The sequence below is a fragment of the Bos javanicus genome, chromosome 14 (assembly GCF_032452875.1).
Source record: "Bos javanicus breed banteng chromosome 14, ARS-OSU_banteng_1.0, whole genome shotgun sequence".
NCBI lineage: Eukaryota > Metazoa > Chordata > Mammalia > Artiodactyla > Bovidae > Bos > Bos javanicus.
Window position 1 is genome coordinate 1,520,752 of NC_083881.1, and position 21,495 is coordinate 1,542,246.

The 21,495-nt window shown below is 49.7% G+C and overlaps 1 protein-coding gene across 4 annotated transcripts; it reads left to right on the top strand.

Moving 5' to 3' along the window:
• Window positions 1-8,632: 8,632 nt before the first annotated feature.
• Window positions 8,633-14,503, top strand: LYNX1 (Ly6/neurotoxin 1). Of its 4 annotated transcripts, XR_009740706.1 has the most exons (5): window positions 8,661-8,941; window positions 9,878-10,079; window positions 10,271-10,372; window positions 10,578-13,919; window positions 14,111-14,503. XR_009740706.1 is itself a non-coding variant. In XM_061438411.1 (4 exons), exons 2-4 carry the CDS (start codon window positions 10,028-10,030, stop codon window positions 10,772-10,774), a joined length of 351 nt encoding a protein of 116 aa, XP_061294395.1. In that variant the 5' UTR covers window positions 8,633-8,941; window positions 9,878-10,027; the 3' UTR covers window positions 10,775-14,503. The 4 variants fall into 4 exon arrangements, 3 of the variants coding, with proteins under 3 accessions (XP_061294395.1, XP_061294396.1, XP_061294397.1); XM_061438411.1 differs by having other exon boundaries at window positions 8,633-8,941; window positions 10,578-14,503; XM_061438412.1 differs by lacking the exon at window positions 8,661-8,941 and adding an exon at window positions 9,041-9,137 and having other exon boundaries at window positions 10,578-14,503.
• The last annotated feature ends 6,992 nt before the right edge of the window (window positions 14,504-21,495 follow it).

Consider the following 21,495-nt stretch of genomic DNA (forward strand, 5'->3'; position numbering starts at 1 on the left):
GGTTGCCATTCCCTTTTCCAGGGAATCTTCCTGACCCAGGGATTGAACCTGGGTATCCTGCATTGCAGGCGGATTCTTTACCCTTTGAGCCACCAGGGAAGCCCCAGTAGTCCTCAGCAGGGTCCCCAAATAAAACATTAACGCGTGGCTTTTAGGTTGTGCCGGGCTCTGTTTTGCTTTTCAGTAGACATGAGGTTTGTCCTCCAACCTTGTGTGAGCTCTGGGAACTCTTCCTAATGTTTTACCTCTCTTTAATTTTCGTCAGTTTGATTACTGTGTACACTTGTGTTCCTCCTTGGGTTCATCCTGCCTGGGACTCTCTGCACTTCCTGGACCTGGTTGACTGTTTTCTTTCCCACGTTAGGGACCTTTTCAGCTATTATCTCTTCAGATATTTTCTCGGGTCCTTTCTCTTTCTTTGTCTTCTCCTGCTGCTGCTGCTGCCGCTAAGTTGATTCAGTCGTGTCCGACTCTGTGCGACCCCATAGACGGCAGCCCATCAGGCTCCCCCGTCCCTGGGATTCTCCAGGCAAGAACACTGGAGTGGGTTGCCATTTCCTTCTCCAATGCATGAAAGTGAAAAGTGAAAGTGAAGTCGCTCAGTCGTGTCTGACTCTTAGTGACCTCATGGACTGCAGCCTACCAGGCTCCTCCGTCCATGGGATTTTCCAGGCAAGAGTACTGGAGTGGGGTACCATTGCCTTCTAGGACCCCTATAATGTGAAATGTTGGCGCATTTAATGTTGTCCCAGAGGTCTCTTATAGTGTTCTCATTTCTTTTTATTCTTTTTTTCCATATTCTGTTTTGCTTTAGTGATTTTCACCATTCTATCTTCCAGGTCACTTATCCATTCTTCTGCCCTTGTTATTCTGCTATTGATTCTTTCTAGGGTATTGTTCATCTCTGTTGTTTCTTCTTTAGTTCTTCCAGGTCTTTGGTAAACATTTCTTGCATCTTTTGCATTCTTTTTCCGAGCTCCTGAATCATCTTCACTGTTGTTATTCTGAATTCTTTTTCTGGAAGCGAAAGGTTGTTGCTGAACCACAAAAGATGCCGGGATTCTTGGCCTCTGGAGGAAAAGAATTCAATCCGGGGCCAGTGACGAGGCCTGATTGCTCAGAACTTTTGTGTCATAAAGTTTTATTAAAGTATAAAAGAGAGAAAGCTTCTGACATAGACGTCAGAAGGGAGCAGAAAGAGTGCCCCCCTGCTAGTCTTTAGCTGGATGTTAGCAGTCTGCTAATGAGAGAAAGGAAATGTCTCAAAACTCAGTGAATGGTGCCAGGCTCCTCACCCACAACATGCATTGAGATAACATTGGCACCAAGTGAGTCATCCAGGGCATATAAAACGATTGACATGAATCCTGAAGAAAAGCAGATTTCCATACAAATATATAGTTTCATTAACATAGATTAGGAGAACATAGATGAGTATAACAAACTAGTTTATCAAGTAGGTTCTGAGCCCTTAGGCGGAACTGACTTGAAGACAGAGTCTAGGGTAAATGCAAAGCACAATAACATAGCTTAAGACAAATATTTCCGTAAGGAAAATGCATTGGTTAGCTCAAGATTTAAGACAAGTTAAGTTCAGGTGGGACCAGGTGTCATTATGGCAACACAGAATTTTAAGAGAAACCTCTTTCTAAATTTGTATAGAGAAGGGAAAAATATATATATATAACACTGGTTTGTTTCCTCCTGCTGCTTAAGAGAGAGATAAAAAATGTCTGACACTTGCAGCCTCTTTCCTCCGTTTGGAGACCCCTGGCCTTCCTGCCTGTTACCCTCTCAGAAGATTGCTTATCTCCACTTCATTTAGCTTTTTCTCTGGGGATTTATCTTGTTCTTTCATCTGGAAGACAGTCCTGTGCTTTTTCATTCTGAGTAGCTTTCTGTGACTGCGGGTTTCCATTCTGGAGGCTGCGGGATTGTAGTTCTTCTTGCTTGCTTGCTTCTTGTAGTTTGTCTGCCCTCTGGTGGATAAGGCGAAAAGGCAAGCTTCCTGATGGGAGGAACTGGTGTCGGAGAAAATTGGGTCTCCCTCTGGTGGCAGACCATGCTCAGTAAAACTTAAAACCAATTGTCCGCTGATGGGCTGGGCTCCTTCCATGTTAGTTGTTGGCCTGAGGGGACTCAGCCCTGGAGACTACAGGCTCTACAGTAGGGCTAACGGCGATCTCCAAGAGGGCTCACACCAAGGGTCACCTCCCAGGACTGCTGCTGCCGGTGTCCTGTTCCCGTGGCAAGCCACTGCCTACCCTCACCTCCGCAGGAGGCCCTCCAACACTCACAGGTAGGTTTGGCTCAGTCTCCTGTGGGATCACGGCTCCTTTCCCCTGGTTCCTGATGCACACAAGGTTTCGCCTGTGCCCTGCAAGAGTGGAGTCTCTGTTTTCCCCAGTCCTGTGGAAATCCTGCAATCCAATCCCGCTGGACTTCAAGCTCAGATTCCCTGGGGATTGCTAGTCCTTTTGCCGGATCCCCGGGATGGAAAGTCCGATGTAGGGCTCAGAACCTTCATTAGTGTTCGAGAACTTCTTTGGTGCTGTTCTCCCATTTGTAGGGTGCCCATCTGGTGGGTGTGGGATTTAATTTAATCATGATTGTGCCCCTCCTACCATTTCATTACGGCTTCCCTAGTGGCTCAGATGGTAAAGCGTCTGGCTGCAGTGTGGGAGATCCAGGTTCGATCGCTGGGTGGGGAAGATCCTCTGGAGAAAGAAATGGCAACCCACTCCAGTACCCTTGCCTGGAAAATCCCATGGAAAAAGCAGCCTGGTATATTACAGTCCATGGGGTCGCAAAGAGTCAGACACGACTGAGCGACTTCACTGACTCACTCACTCACTACCATCTCATTATGGCTTGCTCTCTGAGCTTGGATGTGGGTATCTTTTTCTGATGGGTTCCAGCATCCTCTGATCAATGGTTGTTTAACAGCTATTTGCGACTTTGGTTCTTTCAAGAGATTATCGAACGTCCTTCTGCTCCACCATCTTGAGCCAATCTCTTTTATTGTTACTCTGGCTGCAAGAATAACTATTTTTTCACAGTGACTGATGATCCAATCTGACTGAATGTTCTAAACTCTCTAATATTTTTTGATGGAACTTCCTAAAAGCAAATTCTGATGAACTTCTTTTGATCTCTGACTAACTTTGGGGTGCTTCAGAGGACTTTTGAGGCATCCCAAAGAAAGATATTAAACTAATTAGGTTAATTTGGTATGTTAAAGATGCATGGGAAATACTGTCAAATAAGTAATAAATCTTCTCAGGTTATATTGTGTGGCAAATGTTACTAATGGAGATAATCTAGAAATTATATAGAATTCATAAAGATTTAATATGTATTGGTAAAATATTATCAGTCATAATTCTAGTTACTGTCTATCACATGTCACAGTAGTAACCAAGTTACCTTGTCAGTTTCATTGTAATCAGATTTTATACCTGCCTTCTTGAGCCTTTTTTCATTATAGAAAGATATAGTTTCACTCTGATGCCTTTACAAAAATACTACCTCTTCAAGATTTATTGAAGGATCTTTCTAAGATTAAACCAAAATTAACTAGATGAACAAATTTTGTTATCAACAATGAACTGGTACCAGACGGGAATCTGGCTTTCTCTGTTAAGAGAATAAAGTTTTCTTGGAATGCAGCTTTTAACAACAGGCTATACAGATTTCTTTGCCTTCAAGTGATTTATATTTGTTTTTAAAATCTTCTGTTACTTTGATAAAGTAAATGAGTATTATTTCACAATGATCTATGAAGATTATGGCACGCATAGATAAAGCTCATTCTGTGTCTACAAAAAATTAACCCCTTGTTGTCAGACTTTTGCTATCCTGATATCCTTAAAACATGACAACAGTCTACTCCTAAATCAGGGAATTTAAAATGAATAAACAATAACTGTAAACTAAAAAAAATCAAGCGTATGGGAAATCCAAGACGGCTGCTTGGCTTTTTCCCAGCTCCCTGACAAACCGCATTTCCTGTCTGAAGGGTTAAAGCCTTCCCTGGTTTCAGGGCTGATGTCCTCACAATGAAAAAGAAAAGGTTAGAAAATATGTTTCCCATCTGGAATATAATTTCTACAATCTCTAGTGATCAAGACACCCACTTAACTGGACAAATCATAGTAACCTTAAGAAAAAATTCACAAACTTCTTGAAATTATCCCTGTCACTATGATCTTCGATCACTAGGCAGGGTCAATGCCACTAACGGAAAAACTGGACTCAAACAGAACAAAGATTAATTATATGGGATTCAATGAACAGCTAAATATGATTATAATTTTTATGACTTGTCTGACATACTAATGCCTTCTAATCTGTTTTTCAGTTATAGAAAAGCCCTTTTCCTCAAACGACTTTTGATTTATAAAAATCTGGTAATAAACACCTGTGGATAAAATTAAAATATTTTTCTTTTCTCTCTGCCTGATTTCTTCAAAAATTGGAGGCCCTTGAGGTCTAAGCAACTTTATCAAGTGACTGGAAAAAACTGTCTCTTGACATATACAAGAATCTAGATGTTCAGTTCAGTTCAATTCAGTCACTCAGTCGTGTCCGACTCTTTTCGACCCCATGAACCACAGCACACCCGGCCTCCCTGTCCATCACCAACTTCCAGAATCCACCCAAACCCATGTCCATCGAGTCGGTGATGCCATCCAGCCATCTCATCCTCTGTCGTCCCCTTCTCCTCCTGCCCCCAATCCCTCACAGCATCGGGGTCTTTTTGAATGAGTCAGAACCAAAAGAAGAGATGTGTTTGTTATTTGCTCAGTCATGTCCAACTCTTTACAACCCCGTGGACTATATAGCCTTTCAGGCTCCTCTGTCCATGAAATTCTCCAGGCAAGAATACTGGAGTGGGTAGCCATTCCCTTCTCCAGGGGATCTTCCCGACCCAGGGATCAAACCCAATTCTCCTGCATTGCAGGCAGATTCTTTATCATCTGAGCCACCAGAGAAGCACAGGTAAAATCTGAAGGCTTAAAAGAGCCTATATGAGCAATTACATTTATATGAATAAGCAGGCCATGTTTATTGAAACCAGACTTATTTGGAACAAATCAGCCTTGATTTGGCTGGATTTAATAAAAATGAGGATAATCTAGAGAGAAAAACTTTATTTCAATAGTATACCTTTGTGGATATTGAAGTTTTATATTTACTGAGGCTTTGCTATGTCCAAGATGACTCTTTGTTGCTCTGTTAAGCTATTATAAGATTTAATTGAATTAGTAGAAGAGTATTCGGAGCTTGTTTCTGAAGCTAATCACAATAATCTACCTTTGCATGAAGATCAGATGCCCTGTGAGTTACAACTAAGAGATTATGGATGCTGGAAAAGGCGTCTTTTAAAGGACTGTCTCCAAACTAAATAAAAGGACCCATATCAGGCACTCTTAACTAGTACCTGTGGGACAATACTGAAGGGAACTGACTCTTGAAAATTCATATTTCCCACTTGAGAAAGGCCTGTGCATTGGCCTGTCTATAGAAAAGACTATTGACCCCAAATAACACCCATATTAAGATGAGAAGAAGACAACAGTAGAAGACAGCTGATTTTAAAATCTGGACCAAGCCTGTAAGAACCATCCAACTAATCCAACTGCACTGTCTACCAAATGGTTGTCTTCCTATCAAAATGGAAAGTTATCGTTTTACTTTTAACCATGCTTTTGACCCCAATGTTCAGGATTAAAAAAGAAAATTCTCTAGTGAAGCTGTCACAGACGTGTATCACTGCATCTTTTAAGTGCACTGCTTAAAGCACATGTACAGTGCTTGTGTGACAATTGGGGATAAATGATGAACAGCATAGCCTACAAAGCACTTCCCCAGTCGCGTATCTCTGAGCCGATTCACGATATCTGATTAGTTTCCCCCCAACATGGACAAGTAGGCAAACATGTAAACAAAGAGGTCTGTAGCACCGAGGGAAGTAGACGGACCAGAGCAGGTAACTGTGTCACTCTGGCAACACGGGAAAAATATATTGATGGCCAATGCCATTTATGGAAAGATTTGCAATCAAAGGGGGAAAATGATGGAAGAAATTTTTGCGTGTTCAAGTATGGGAAATCATTCTGGCTTATACATGATTGTTTTGAACTTTAGGCTAACCAAAACAGCCTGTTTGTGGCCTATTAAACATGCATTGTACATCTGCTTTACCCATTAAAAATTACATGGAAAAATCAGAATGGAATAACTGTGGTTCAGACATCCAAAGTGGAACTAGATTGTCAGTGTGGATACGGGTTCAGACATATTTCTGGATTACTGAAAACTTGAGTTCTCTAAACTTCATCAGACTTGAGGACACCATCAGCCATTTTTAAAACAGTACCTACTAGCGGCTGCCAACTGCAACCTTATGGTCTTGAGGTCTTCTTGTAACTATGAAATCTTTATCCTACTTTAAAAACAATAGTTTTTGAACTGTGGTGTTGGAGAAGACTCCTGAGAGTCCCTCGGACTGCAAAGAGATCAAACCAGTCAACCCTAAAGGAAATCAACCCTGAATATTCATTGGAAGGACTGATGCTGAAGCTGAAGCTCCAATACTTTGGTGACCTGATGCAGAGCGGTGACTCATTGGAAAAGACCCTGATGCTGGAAAAGAATGAGGGCAGGAGGAGAAGAGGGCGACAGAGGATGAGATAGTTGAATGGCATCACTGACTCAGTGGACATGAGTTTGAGTAAACTCAGGGAGATAGGTGAAGGACAGACAAGCCTGACGTGCCACAGTCCATGGAGTTGCAAAGAGCTGGACATGACTAAGTAACTGAACAACAAAAACAGTAGCAAATGAGACAACTCAACCTACAGCCTCCCAGCAAAAGACTACTTGGTTACTGAATATATATAAAGAGCAAACACTCCAAAACTTATTTTTCCTGGTTGCCATCAAAAGACAGGAAGACTTCTTTGAAAAAGACTACAAAGGTGTGTTTTAACCATTATCTTCATTGCAGTTATGTCTAATAATTTTCAAATGGTTGTCCAGGTTGCTAGAGCAAAGCAATCAAAGAGATACAACGTTTTCTTAATACAAAATATTGACGTCAATCTTGAACTCAAGATTATTTCCAACTCTGTGTCCATTCCCCAAATTAGGCAGGACTACGAGAATCCCAGGGACGGGGAGCCTGGTGAGCTGCCGTCTCTGGGGTCGCACAGAGTCGGACACGACTGAAGCGACTTAGCAGCAGCAGCAGCACGCCCCACTTCAGCAGGACATAACCAGAGCAGTTGTTATTTCATTTCCCTGAGGAAAATTGAAATAGAAACAGAACAGAAACTAAGTTCCTCTGCCAAGTTTACAATTAACCTCTCAATCTAGAACTTGCATCCCTTTCTTGTTCTGCATCTGTTCCTCCTCAAGATTGAGGAATACCAAAGAAAAGGTGGAACTTGAAACCATCTGCAAGACCCTGTATCCTTGTCTTTGAAAGTAAAATTCTGACTCGGGAGTTAAAAATTGGAAATGTGAAAATGTAGAAACGAAGAATAGCTGTTGGGTTGGGGAACTGGTAATGATGTAGACTGTAATTCTGCCCCATAGCAGAATTACCAAACTCCCAGATCCCCGAAAGATCTTCACGAAGGCCTGACACACATTCCTAACTTGTTTTACAGGAAGCAGACCACCCCATCCCCGCCTAGATGAAAACTGCTGACCACAAGGACACAGACCCTAGACTGGCTGAAACCAGAAGGTTGATGATGCTTGAAACTCCACCCTGACACCAGCCAATCCAAGACTTGTCCAGGAGTTGATCATGCTCCTTGAACACTATAAACTCCTCACCACCCCCTCCAGGGTGGGCCAGGCTGTCTTGAGGGCACTAGCCCACTGTGGCCCCCTTTGTCTGGCAAAGCAATAAAAGCTTCTCTTTTCTGCTTCACCCCAAACTCTGTCTCTGCATTTCTATTTGGCAGCAGTGAACAGAGGCTGAGTTTGGCAACGCCCTTAATTCATCATGATCTGAGGATGAAGGCCACAACACACACAGGTTTCCACACCCTTGCATTTATTTTATGCCTCATTAGATTGTCAGCTTTATGATGTCAAGAATATTTGGGGATGTTTGTCAGTTTTATCCCCAACACCTGGCACCTGTGGCATCTCAGTGACTATTTGGCAAACAGGGTGACCAACCATCCCAGTCCCTCCAGAGAGAGTGCCCACCTCACTTTGGAGGCTCAGTGCCTAGGGACCCCAAAATGGCTCAGCTCTTTGAAAGAAAAATAAAATTTAGGGTCAAAGGAAATGTATTCTTTTCTCACATTAGAAAAAAAAATTAGAGCCCATGAAAGTCTTAAATTTTGCCTTAAACATTATTATTAATGTTTAAGGGAGTTATGAAACAGTGGACTCCTTTCAAGACTTGCTTTAACCCTGTGTTGGGTGGGACCAGGTGTGGGGAGGAGGCCCAGAAATGCTGGGTGGCTTGCGGAGGTCACACTGCAGGTAAAGGAGGGCCAGGTTGGGGACGCAGAAGCTCGGTCCAGAAGTCGGCTCCACTCCACCTCCACCCCTCCCTGTTAAACTGAGTGGAAGGAAGGAGGGGACGCACGGGCTGCTGGGGTGCGGGGCTGACTACAGAGAGAGCGAGGCAGGGCCAGACGTGTCCCGCGGTGCGCGTGCGTCCGAGTGTCGCGTGGGTGTTCCTGCGGGGCCTAAACGCCTGGGCACCATGGACTGTTGCCAGGGGTCCCAGCCCCGCAAGAGGGACGAGCCCGCGGGCCGGCCGGGCGGGGCGGGGCGGGGCCTGCAGTGAGGTCACCGGCGACGGGCGGCTCTGCCGCGGGGGCGACAACGCGGCGTGGTCTCTGCGGGGCGCACGGAGGGACGGCCGCGCTGTCAGACCCGAGTTGCAGGGGCTGGAGAGCGGCCGCGGGTGAGTCCCAGGCGCAACGGGGCCTCGGTGTGGTGAATGAAGGTCATGGTTGAGGTCATCCCCCAACTTGGGACCGCAGTCTCGGGGGCGGGGCTCCCCTGGAGAGGGCGGGGAAGAGCTGGCGCTGCGGGCCCGGCCTTACTCAGACCTTCTGTACCCCGAGGGGGACGCCCTGAAAATGGGTCATGGAAAACGGGTTTGTTGTTCTCTGGAAGGGGAGAGTCTGATTTAGCCCCCCTTGGCGCAGAGGCGGGGCTGGACTGTCTCCGCGCAGGGAGGGAAGTTGTCGGTTTCGCCCAGAGCCTGTCTGGAGAGGGGGCATCTCCGCTCCAGACAGCGGATCCGGCTGGGAAGTTCTTGTCCTGCCAAGGGCCCCCCTGCAGTCCTTTCAGAGTGCGTCCCCTGCAGACTGGACAGAGCTGCAGCCCACCAATGCCGCGAGCCCCGCGGTGGCGGAGGGCTCCGGAGGCCTCCCAGGAGAGGGGCCCCTGCTGAGCCCTCAAAGTCCGTGCAAGGACACACCAGAGGCACAGGGGAGGAGAGCAGTGAGGCTAGACCTGCTCCCGGGCCCAAGGGCGCCCTTGTACTCAGGGTCCTGGGTTGGGGAGGGCTGGGTGCCAGCTCCCTAGGGCCCCTGCCCCAACCATCCCTAGGGAGGGTGTGGGTTCTGGCCTAGCATTCAAGCTTTCTCCTCCAGCCTTCACCTGGCACCCCACCCTAGCTGTGGCACTGCCTCATCTGGTGTGCACGGGTCTTGGCCTTTTGCAGGCACTGGTGTCTCTCATTGAAGCATCCCACCCTGCTTCCTTCTCATCTCATTCGTGTCTCCTTCTCCAGGAAGCCTTCCAGGCTGAACTGGGTGGCCCCTCTGCCCAAGCCCCCTGTGGGTGCCTCAGGCCCTGCTATGACCTCCCGTCCTTGCTCCCTTCTCTGCAGGAATACAGCGCCTCCAGTTGACCAGGAGCTCCAGGGGGGCAGGGGGTTGTCCCACCCTCTCTGTGCCCTGCCCCAGCCCTGGCCTGAGTTGAATCAAGGACCAACCGCTCTCCACATCCCTGCTCTCACTCTGCCCTCTAGCCCCCGGCCATGACGCCCCTGCTCGCCCTGTTCCTCGTGGCCCTGGTGGGCCTCCCTGTGGGTAAGATGGATGGAGAACATAGGGATGGACAGACCCACCTTTGGGGTCAGCCAGGCTGAGCTGGGGGGATGGTGGCAGAAATCCCAGTGACCACCTCTCCTTCCAGCTCTTCCTGGGGAAGGTGATGGGACCTGGGGGCTGATCTCCCTGTTCTCTGACCCCCTCTCCCTGCGGCCCCTCCCCGGCCGCAGCTCAGGCTCTGGACTGCCATGTGTGCGCCTACAATGGGGAGAACTGCTTCAACCCCATGCGCTGCCCGGCCATGGTCTCCTACTGCATGACGACGCGCACTTGTGAGTTCCTGGGATGCTGCCCCAGCTCTCTCTGGGGAGCACCGGGGCGGGGCAGAGGGTAGAATGGGGGAGGCTGAAGAGGGAGGCTCCCACCTGCTCCAGGATCCTTTCTGGGAGCCCCAGGCAGAGGGGATCCTGGCCTAATGGCCCTGCATGCTTGGGTTGGCCCCTCTCAGGGTCCTGGCCTGCCTTCCCCCCTCTGCAGACTACACCCCGACCAGGATGAAGGTGAGCAAGTCCTGTGTGCCCAGCTGCTTTGAGACTGTGTACGACGGCTACTCCAAGCACGCATCCACTACTTCCTGCTGCCAGTATGACCTCTGTAATGGCGCTGGCCTTGCCACCCCCACGACCCTGGCTCTGGCCCTTTTACTCCTGGCCACCCTCTGGGGTCTGTTCTAAAGCCAGGGAGGGCAAAGCCCTGAGCAGCATAGCCCCACCCTCTCCCCCTGCACCCCTCACCTACCCTCTGCCCTCCCCGGACCCCCCAGCCACACCCAGGACTGTCTGCAAGAGGACTGGACCTCCCCCAGCCACCCTGAGGTCTGCTTCCCGTTTGTGATCTGGTTTCCTAAAGGCTGATGTGGGACTACACCTCCCAAGGCTTCTGGCTTTGACGAGGCAGATAAGCCTCTCCTCATCCAAGGATTGGAACATGGGCACAGTGTGCTGTTGGCCCAGGAACACTGATTTGAAGGGGCCCTTTGGCCCCTCTGCCTTGTAGGTGTGCTGGAGGGGGAGGGACGATCGGGGCCCCTGGGGTGGGGGCCGGTTCCAGGAAGTAGGCTCTCCGGGGCTCCAGGAGGGCTGCCTGGGGCGGAGGGGGCTGGAGGGCAGAGGGAGGCAGGCCCGGGCCCCTGGGCTGTGGCAGGGGAGGGACTAGCTCAGCCTGAAGAGGCCCCTGAGGGCCCTCCGGATCCGGCGCTGGGCCCCTGCGCAGGACTTGGGTCTGGATAGATCAGGCTATATTTGGTGGAGCTTGACAGCTGATCCCGGGGCTATTTTTGGGCCGGCCAGGAGGGAAGGGTGCTGAGCCGCAGCCGTCCGAAGCCTGGCCTCCTGCCTTAAGCAGGCTTGGCGGAGGGCGCCCTTTTACGGAGTGAACTCTTGCCAGGTGCCCGAAAGGATTCACCCAACCCCGTCGGACACGGACACGCGGGGGCGGGAGCGACGCCCTCTCCGGACGGTCTGGCCGCACTGGGCGGGCTGGGCCAGCCGGAGAGGAGGGGAAGGCGGACTTCGGGAGGCCGGAGAGGCAGAGGACGGGAGGAGGGATCACAGCAGAAGGATCGGGCCGTGCTCCCTCCGCGCGCAGCGGGCGTTCCCTTGCCCCTGGCTGCAGGCGATCGCCAACAGGGTCCTGACTGAAGGGGAGCGTGGCGCGTCGGCCTCAGGCCCTAAGGCCACGCCAGCTGTCCCGGGGGTTTCGCGGCCCCTCGACTCTGACCCTACCCGCGGGGAGGCGAGAGCTCTGCACCGGCTGGAGCGCTCCTGCCTCATCCCTAGGAGCAGCTCTCAGCTGCCCCCAAATCACGCTGGGCCTCGAGACCCCCAGGGGCCCAGGAAGACAGTCGCGTCTGACTCTTTACGACCCCACAGACTGTAGCCCCCCAGGCTCCTCTGTCCTTGGGATTCTCCAGACCAAGAATACTGGAGTGGGTTGCCATGTCCTTCTCCAGGAGATCCTCCTGACCCAGGGATGGAACCTGGGTCTCCCACATTGCAGGCAGACTCTTTACCTTTTGAGCTACCAGGAAAGCCCAGGGACCCAAGAAAGCTTATCATTTAAAGAGTACCCACCCACCCAGGTGAGCCCCACCCCTCCAGGTTGCGGAAGCCCGGGTCTGTCTGCTGAGGGGCCAAGGGGCAGGAGCGCCTTCCAGCCGGCACAGCCCACACCCCACAACTCGTGGGGGTTGTCCCTGGAACTCAGAAGCTTTGGCCGCTAAGCGTGGCCCCTGTCAGGGGGACTTGGGCTAGAAATTCTTTCCTGAAAGCTTCCCTCTGAGACCCCCAGACGTCAGGGACCTGGACGCTCTGGGGAAGCCGAGGCAGGAAGTCCTTAGCTGGGGCTGGGTTGGACTTCGCAGAGGGCCACGAAGCAGAAGGACCGCACCCGAAGGAGTGCTCAGCCCAGGGAGCGACCGGGTGTCCCGCCCAATCTTTGTGAGCCCCTCCCTGGAGGAGGCTCGGAGGAAGCCTGACCACCCCACCCCCAGCTCCTCTTCCCACAGCCCCCAGGAGTGGGCCACTTCAGGGAGGAGACCAAACCCCCCGCTGCACGTGCAGGCTGATAGCGGGGGGCAGCCGTGGGCAGACCACTCTGCTGACTCAGCATGAGAGGCCTGGGAAGCTGGGTCACTGACAGCTTGTGCAAGCGCTTTGTCCCGGGTCTAGTGGCTCCTCGGCCAGACCAGGTCATCCCTCCCCCGGCCCAGTCCCAGCGAGGATGTGGTGGAGCCCTGCCTCCAGTGGCAGCTGAGAGTGCTGTGTTGGGGGCCGGAGGGAGCATCTTACTCCTGCCTCCTGCATCCATCTGTCCATGCTGACCCGGGCCCCTGCCAACGCCCATGGCACTGCCGCAGTGCCAGGGACCAGTCTGCCCACACCACCCGCACAGATGGTTCTGCCTGGCTGGGGGAGAAACCCAGCACAGAGCTGCGGGAAGATGTTCCCCTCCTGCCCAGGCCCGGCCCCCTGGTGGGAAGTGTGTGGCTTTGCAAAGGCAGGAGCACCAGCAGAGCCTTGGACACCAAACACGTGAACTTGCCGGGACTGACTGTCCAGAAGGCTAGTAACTAACAGCTGCCAGTTTCCCTGAGTTGTGGCTCTAAGCACTCCAGCACAGCCCTATGTGTAGGAGCCGTCACCTGCCCGTTTCACAGATAGGTAGACTGAGACAGAAAGATGAAGTGGCTGCCCAAGGCGGGCTGGACTTCTTGCCCTGCTCCACCACACCCCCAACCCAACCCCACCGCACCCCGCCCCACCCCCACCCCCACGCACCCCGCCCCACCGTGCAGTTGCTTCTCCCATCAGCTGGGAGAGAAAGGGGAAGCTGGGAAGGTGGGTTAATAAGTTTAAGAGGATTTTAGCATGTAAAGTAATTATAACAGCTTCAGGTCAGGAAAGCTTAGAAGAAAAACATTGGAGCTAGGTGTGAGAAGCCATAAATGCCACAGTCAAGGGGTTCAGCCCGGTGTGTGGGCGCTGGACCAGGGTGGAAAGCAAAGAGGAGGGCAGAGGGGCGCCCAGCACCGCAGGCTTGCTGGGCCAGACCCCTTCCCCACCTGTGTCAGGGCCGTGGGGCCCCAACAGAAACGAGAGCCTCGCAGGGCGGGCTGTGGGCAAGCTCATCCTTGCAGCTCTTGGCGGCATCTCAAGTCCGGAAGCAGCCTGTGCGTCCCAGTAGCGGCTGCCTGAGCAGGTGAGGCCCTCTGTGGACCGCCCTCCCTGGGCTCCTGCGTCATCCGTCTGTCTGGAGTCCAGCTGAGAAGCCAGTGCCAGAGCTCTGACCCAGAAACCGGACTGGTTCTGGCGCCATCATGTAAGGAGGGCATGGGTGCCCCGTGGCTGGTGCCCGGGTGTGGACGACGCTCCAGAGGGGAGGTCGGACGGCTGCTTCTCCTTTTCCCTTTGTAGCGTGTGATTTGTGGCAATGAAATGTGTCTCTTCATGATTCTAACCCTCTGAGAAAGGTGGAAAGAAACTGAAAGGCCTCTTTCCTTTCTATCCCAGCCCCCCCAACCCCCGCCAAGTTTGTTGGGTCCTGCCGCTCAGGCTGACCTGGAGCTGCTTCTTCACATCTCCGAGCCTCAGTTGTTCTGTGGTTAAAATGAGGACGATAGTGCCCACCAAACTGGGGTCTGGTGCGAGTGAGGGAGGCTGTGGCTTAAGTGCCCACCCCGGGCCCGGCACACCGGAGGCCCCAGGGGAATGAATGGACGGACGGATGAACAGATGGTGCCCTTCCCCTTCAGTCCACTTGCTGAGGTCCAGGCACTTCCCAGGCCCATGCCCCAAGCCTTGCCACTATGGGGCATGGAATAGCCTTCAGGCTATGGCCCCCCTCTGTGTACACCAGAGATGTCATTTGTACCGCCTCAAGCCAGTGAATAAATGAATGAATACGTGTACCTGCTTTCTTTCGGTCCTCACCAGCCACCCAGTTGCACTCAACCCCGGTGATCTGGTCTGGCTGGTCCTGCTGGCTCTGTCCCTCCTAGACTCCCACCTACCCTGGTTCTCCCAGGCTTGGCCCTGGAGCCAGCCCTGGACCAGGGCAGATGATGACCCAGGGGAGGGGAGCCAAGCAGGAAAGGCAGGAGAAGCCCCGAGGCTCACTGGGACCAGCCCTGGTTCTGGTTCCCAGGAAGTGAGACCGACCTACCAGCTCACCCAGCTGGCCCCTGGGAAAGGCTGATGGGGCTGGAGAGGAGGCAGGACCCCAGGAATCCACCCAGCACCCAGCTTTCTACTCCTGACAGTAGCTAGTTCTTCCTCTGCTGGGGGGCGGGGTCTGAGACCGACCATCCCAGAGGGGCCCACCAGGTAGAGGGATGGACAAAAGCCAGTCTCGGGCTGCCAGAGTGGACACACAAGGGCCCCTGGGCCGGCAGGACTGGCCCCTGCAGACGGTCACCTCTGCTGCCCCCACAGCACATCGCCCGTTTTAGCAGAATGGCTTGCCTGGCACGTCACTCCCAGGAGGTCTGGCTCCTGCTCTCAGGATCACTCTTCCGGGCTGGCACCCATCACGGGGCCTCTCTTAAGAGCAACGGCCTTTCTGCTCCTCGCCACCCCACCCCTCGCCAGCACTGGGCAAACACCCACAGGCCCGAGCAAACAGTCAAGATCATGACCATCATCACTCCCCAGGGGGCAGGCCTCTCAAGCCACCGCTTCTGGAGGGAGGCCCACTTGACCGATGGGAAAACAGGCTTTCTGGAGGACAACTGGTCCACCTACTCACTGCAGGCTGGCGTGCTGGTGAAGCTTCTGCTTTTGAGGCTTTGAGATTCATTTGCAAGCTTAGGGACAGGAGTGGGCTCGCAGGCCTTGGTGTAGGAGATACGTGGGCTCCCAGTTAGACATTCACAACTGGCCTCCTGTTTGCATCTCCTGAGGCAAAAGACAGGTAGTTTCCAGTTAAGGCGTTTACAGTCAGCCTCTCTTTTGCCTTCCAACAGGAAAGTAACAACAGAAACAGAGTCAATAGTCAGTGTTTTTCTCTTGTGAATGCCTTAAGGCAATAGTCATGGCAAGGACAGAGCAGTGCAAAATCCTGTTTGAGTAAAGGATGAAGGGATCTCCACTTCCCCCTTTTAGAATAAGGGAGACACTACATACGCACAGAAAGGCTCTTTTGTGGGTCAAAAATCAAGGGGTAACTCCAGACCATAATGAGTCTTGCCCCTCTCAGAAGCCTTCACTTACAGATCCATCTTGGCTGAGGGGTGTGTGCACATCCCAGGGGAGGGTCCCAGGGTAAGTCAGGTGTGGAGAAAGAAACCAGATACCAGCCCGAAGGAAGAGAAAGACCCAGAAGAACTGACCAATAGAAATGACTTAACAGCCTCTTTACAGGGCTCCTCCTCAGCAGGGGGGTTGCCCACACCCTTCCTCTCTGGGTGTGCATCTCTGCCTTGCTTCTATCTCAGCTAAACCATTTCTCTATGGTCCTCCCACTTGCTGCTGCATAATGTCTCTAATAATAAACTTTGTACCTGCATTTACAGTTTCTGCCCACGTGATAAATGCATTTTTCACAAGGGGCAAAGATCCAGGAGAAAACAGCTTCTAGCCTCTAACCCTTGCTGGTTTGGTGGCTAGAATCCCTGGTTTTCATTCAGGCTCCTTCGGTTCAATTCCTGGGCAGGGCATTAAGATCTTGCCTCATGCCACTGCTCACTGCTGCCTCGCTGAGATCAAATGGTGCCTAAACCCCGGGGGTGGCAGGGAGGGGGCTGCAACCTGGGAATTAGGTAAACTGCAGGTCTCGCCCACGCTGCTGGCTGGAGACTTCTGACTTTTGCTCTCTGTCTCTCCTCCATGGGAACTGGCTTGCGCTCACATTCCCTCTGCATTGTTCCCTTCCCAAGACCTACAAGGCTTCATCAGCTCGGTGAAGGAGCCCAGGCTCTCTTCTCTTTCCTATCTCCCGCTTTCTCTCACTTTGCCTAGACTACGACCCCATGCCCAAGGACTGTGTCTTCATCAACGTTGTGAGTAAAGCGCTGGGAGCTGGAGCTCGGCACCTGCCCCTGCCTCCAACAACTGCACCCTGCTACCTGACGCGCTTTATTTCCTAGGGTACAAAAATTACCTCCCCCTTCTAGGGGGAGGATTCCAGAAACACTCCCTCCCTGCCTTCCAGCATCTTTTCCCCCGACGTTGCTCACCGGCCTGCTCCCAGCTCTTTACTTTTTCTCCTACCTACTCTAACTTGGGAAACAAGATTTACCTTAGACCCCACACAAGTGGAGTGATACACTTGGGGTTCTTCTTCTGCTTAATCTCCCATCTTACTCTGTGTCCAGAAATCCTCTGTGGAAATGCTTCCACCTCTCAACCCTCAGATCCTGACCCCGGTGGCGTTTCCCACTGTGGCCACCTCTGTCCCTCTAGGAGTTCCCCTTCATTCCAGGACTTGACAGCCCGCGCACTGTAACAGCCAGCCTGTCAGCCTGGCCACTTTAGTGCAGACTGTGATGCTACAACAGACCTCACTCAAGGAGAGCCCTGGCAACACGCTGGCAATGGTCTAAAAGCCCTTCTCTGGCCATGCTGGGTTGGACGCCCTGTGCAGGGTATCAAAGTGGGGCCAGAGACATCTGGCCATGATTCAATGGATTCATGACTCAAAACCTCATCAGACAATAAGATCGAATGGAATTCAGGGGATGCTCCGGTCCTCTTAAATGGATTGTATACTGGTATACTGGATTACTTTGCTACAAGCTCTATGTTCTTGGTTGCAGGCTATTCAATGTGGGTGGATCCCTTTCTAAGCCAGAAGAAACACAGATGTGCTAAGAAAGGAAAAAAATTAAGTCTTACTGCAGCAGTGCCTGGCCTTTAAGTTGGGGATTAAAAAATGACCTGAAAATGGGTCTCTTATCTTTATTGCCACAGGATGGGAAAATGGACTGAGGGTCCCTTATGTCTAGGACTTTCTCCTATAATCAAAAGCCTAAGAAATCAGAAAAATTCTCCTAACATTCTAAAAAATTCCCTTTTAATTTCTCCGATCTCGCAGGCAGGGTTAGGGTTAGGGTTAGGGTTACCCTAATTTCCCTTACTCCTTCAGATTCTTCTGACAGGACAAAGGCCTCACCTCCCCAGAGAGACAGTCTCTGCTGGGACAAGATTTTATCAGTCAACCTGCCCCTGTTGTCAGAGTCAATTTGAGCACTCTCTGATTTAAATTTAATTAGGAGACCATGATCACAGAAAGAAAAAAAGAGTGTGGCCACAATATTCTTTAGACTCTGGAGAAAATGGGCTGAAACAAAATTTCTTTTTTTTGAAATTGCAAAATCAGTTCTTTTTGCATATGCAGTTAAAAACTGGCTTGTTAAAAGCTTGGGTTTCCCTGATAGTTCAGTTGGTAAAGAATCCATCTGCAATGCAGGAGACCCTGGTTCGATTCCTGGGTCAGGAAGATCTCCTGGAGAAGGGATAGGCTACCCACTCCAGTATTCTTGAGCTTCCCTGGTGGCTCAGCTGGTAAAGAATCTGCCTGCAATGCAGGAGACCTGGGTTCAATCCCTGGGTTGGGAAGATCCCCTAGAGAAGGGAAAGGCTACCCACTCTAGTACTCTGGCCTGGAAAATTCCATGAACTATACAGTCCATGGGGTCACAGAGAGTCACACACAATTGAGCAACATTCACAAGGCTTGTTAAAAAAATATATACCTAGAGAAAACTTGAAGTTAACTCTTATCATGTCCTTGAGATACACAGCCCACCTTGCCTGAAACTTTAGCTTTGAGGTAATTTTTAATAGAATTTCAAGCCAAGGGGAAAAAAGAGGGGCTAAGAGACATTTTAAATCTCAATCAGAAACTATGACATCTCTGTCTGTTCAGGTATATATGTGTGTCTCGATATGTGTCTTTGTCTTTAGATAATATTGCTGAGTTTAATTGTAAATGAACTCTATTCAATTGGTTTAAAGAAAAGTAAGCACTTATAACCAGTCCATTCTGAAGGAGATCAGCCCTGGGATTTCTTTGGAAAGAATGATGCTAAAGCTGAAACTCCAGTACTTTGGCCACCTCATGCGAAGAGTTGACTCATTGGAAAAGACTCTGATGCTGGGAGGGATTGGGGGCAAGAGGAGAAGGGGACGACAGAGGATGAGATGGCTGGATGGCATCACTGACTCGATGGACGTGAGTCTGAGTGAACTCCGGGAGTTGGCGATGGACAGGGAGGCCTGGAGTGCTGCGATTCATGGGGTCGCAAAGAGTCGGACACGACTGAGCGACCGAACTGAACTGAAATGAACTGAAGCACTTACAAATGAAACTTGTAATTCTAAGTACAAATGCACTTAATTCTAAGAAAAATTAAGCTAAATAAATTTCAGGTTCATGTAAACTGTGAAGTATTTAGTATTAAATTAACAGCTGGTATTAATGCTTATTGATCTCATATAGACAGGTCTAAGAGTCATTAACATTAAGCATAATATTTTCATTGTGACTACATTTAATATAAGTTAAATAAAATTTTGTTATATCTGTTACAAGTTTTGTCAGCAAGGAAAGTAACTCCAGTGAAGAAATTTTTAAGGAAAGAATGCAAATTAGACTGGAGCTTTTAGATAAACTCTGTTAATTATTCTTTCAGTTCAGTTCAGTTCAGTTCAGTCACTCAGTCGCGTCCGACTCTTTACGACCCCATGAATCGCAGCACGCCAGGCCTCCCTGTCCATCGCCAACTCCCGGAGTTCACTCAGACTCACGTCCATCGAGTCAGTGATGCCATCCAGCCATCTCATCCTCTGTCGTCCCCTTCTCCTCTTGCCCCCAATCCCTCCCAGCATCAGAGTCTTTTCCAATGAGTCAACTCTTCGCATGAGGTGGCCAAAGTACTGGAGTTTCAGCTTTAGCATCATTCCCTCCAAAGAAATCCCAGGGCTGATCTTCAGAATGGACTGGTTGGATCTTGCAGTCCAAGGGACTCTCAAGAGTCTTCTCCAACACCACAGTTCAAAAGCATCAATTCTTCAGTGCTCAGCCTTCTTCACAGTCCAACTCTCACATCCATACATGACCACAGGAAAAACCATAGCCTTGACTAGACGGACCTTTGTCTAAAACAGTCTGTCCAGATTTTGGTAACCTGAATTTCTAGGGTTATGCTAAACTAAGTGATGAAAAAGTTTATTGACTAGCTATGTCATTTCTAAATAAAATAAGATTCTGAAACACTGATAACTGGAAACTAATTTCCTCTTACAGAAAAACTAAAGACATTTTGGACTATTAATGAAGAATGGTTGGTGTCATCCTGAGATGTTTTCTATAAGAAAGCAAAGGCTTTTAGAAATTATCACTGGTATTTATGCTCTCCCATCTATGGAATGCTAAGATAAAGATCAGTTCTTGGTTCCATAAAGAGAGGAAGATGTGTGTTTTTGGTAAACACGGTATGAGGAATGAAATTGCATTTTCTTAAGGGAAAAGGAAGTAGGTCTGGCTCACAGGTGACTGTTTCTGTGTGGGAAAAGTTTTACTTTGGATACACAAAGTAAAAAAGGGGGCTTTTGGAAACCTGATAAAAGAGTTTTGTACAGGGTACAAATTTTCTTAAGATGTTGAACTGCCTTTGAAATCTTTCATTGTTATTTTTGCTAAGTGAATACCTTGTTACACTGTAACTATTCTGTGGTACGTGTTACTAATACAGGTGTTCTAACAATTAAATGGAATTCGTAAAGACCTGACATGTCCTGGTAAATGTCATTAGTCATGGTTCTAGTTACTCTCTTAAAATGCTATATGTCACAGCAGCAACCAAGTTGCTTTGCCTATTGAATTGCAATGAGATTTTAAACGTGCTTCTTAAGCCTGTCATCACAGAGGGCTGTGGTTTCATTCTGACGCCCGTGCAAAAATATTACCTCTTCAAGATTTGTTTAAAAAGGGAGGGGGCTTTCTAAGATTAAATTAAAATTAGGTAAATAAATTTTTTTATTAACAGAATTTAATATGTTTAATATAAATTATAAATATAATATATTTGATATATTATTTATTATAGTTTTCTATATTGCCCGTTTCAAAAAGTGTTGTTTCTTACATTACCAAGTGTGTGACTGAGCCCCTGATAAAATGGTGGGCTACAGTTCCATACGAGATCAGTGATTGTAATAGTGTGACTGCAGGTAGAAGAAGAAGCAACAAGAGGGACTATTTCCGTGGACCAAGAGGCCGGTAAGGTAGGTGCGGTCCAGAGACTTTGGCTCCTCGTGGGGCCTGGTCCAGAATCAGCACGCTGAGTGGCCCGTGAGTGAAGTCTTTGACAGACCTGGGAGTAAGCATTCCTGGCACCGAGGGACAAAATGGTCACGAAATGCCCCCAAACCGTGGCCAACCTGTGGCTGTGAAGGGGCCCTGCCCACTGAAAACTGGCACTCGCTGCTGCCTCTGCGAAGGTCAAATCACGCCACTACAGCTGCTGTGCCCTTCATGCCCCCTGAAGGAACTCAGGGCAGAGAGCAGAAATCAGGCACTCAGTTTGTGCTCTGGGAAAACGGACAAAACAGGCCTTCAGATAGTTAGATATCTTCATGTAAGCATTTTCTTGAGCCCAAATTCTTACATCTTCTCATACCTAGAAAAACACTAAAATTGTTACTGGAGACAACTACTTTGGCTTGTATGTTAATACCACATTAAAAGGCTAGAACCTACTCAGACAAGCGTAGACAACTGGCTACCTGGCAAAGCACCATGTCCGGATTGGCTTTCAGGCTCGTTCTCCTGGAAAAAAAAAGATTTATTTTGTCTGCTAACGTTCAGGTTGTCAGTCCTTCAACTACTTTAACTAGGTTAAAATACATAAAAAAATATTTATGACCACTCCAAATGGCTCCATTCCTGTGAAGAG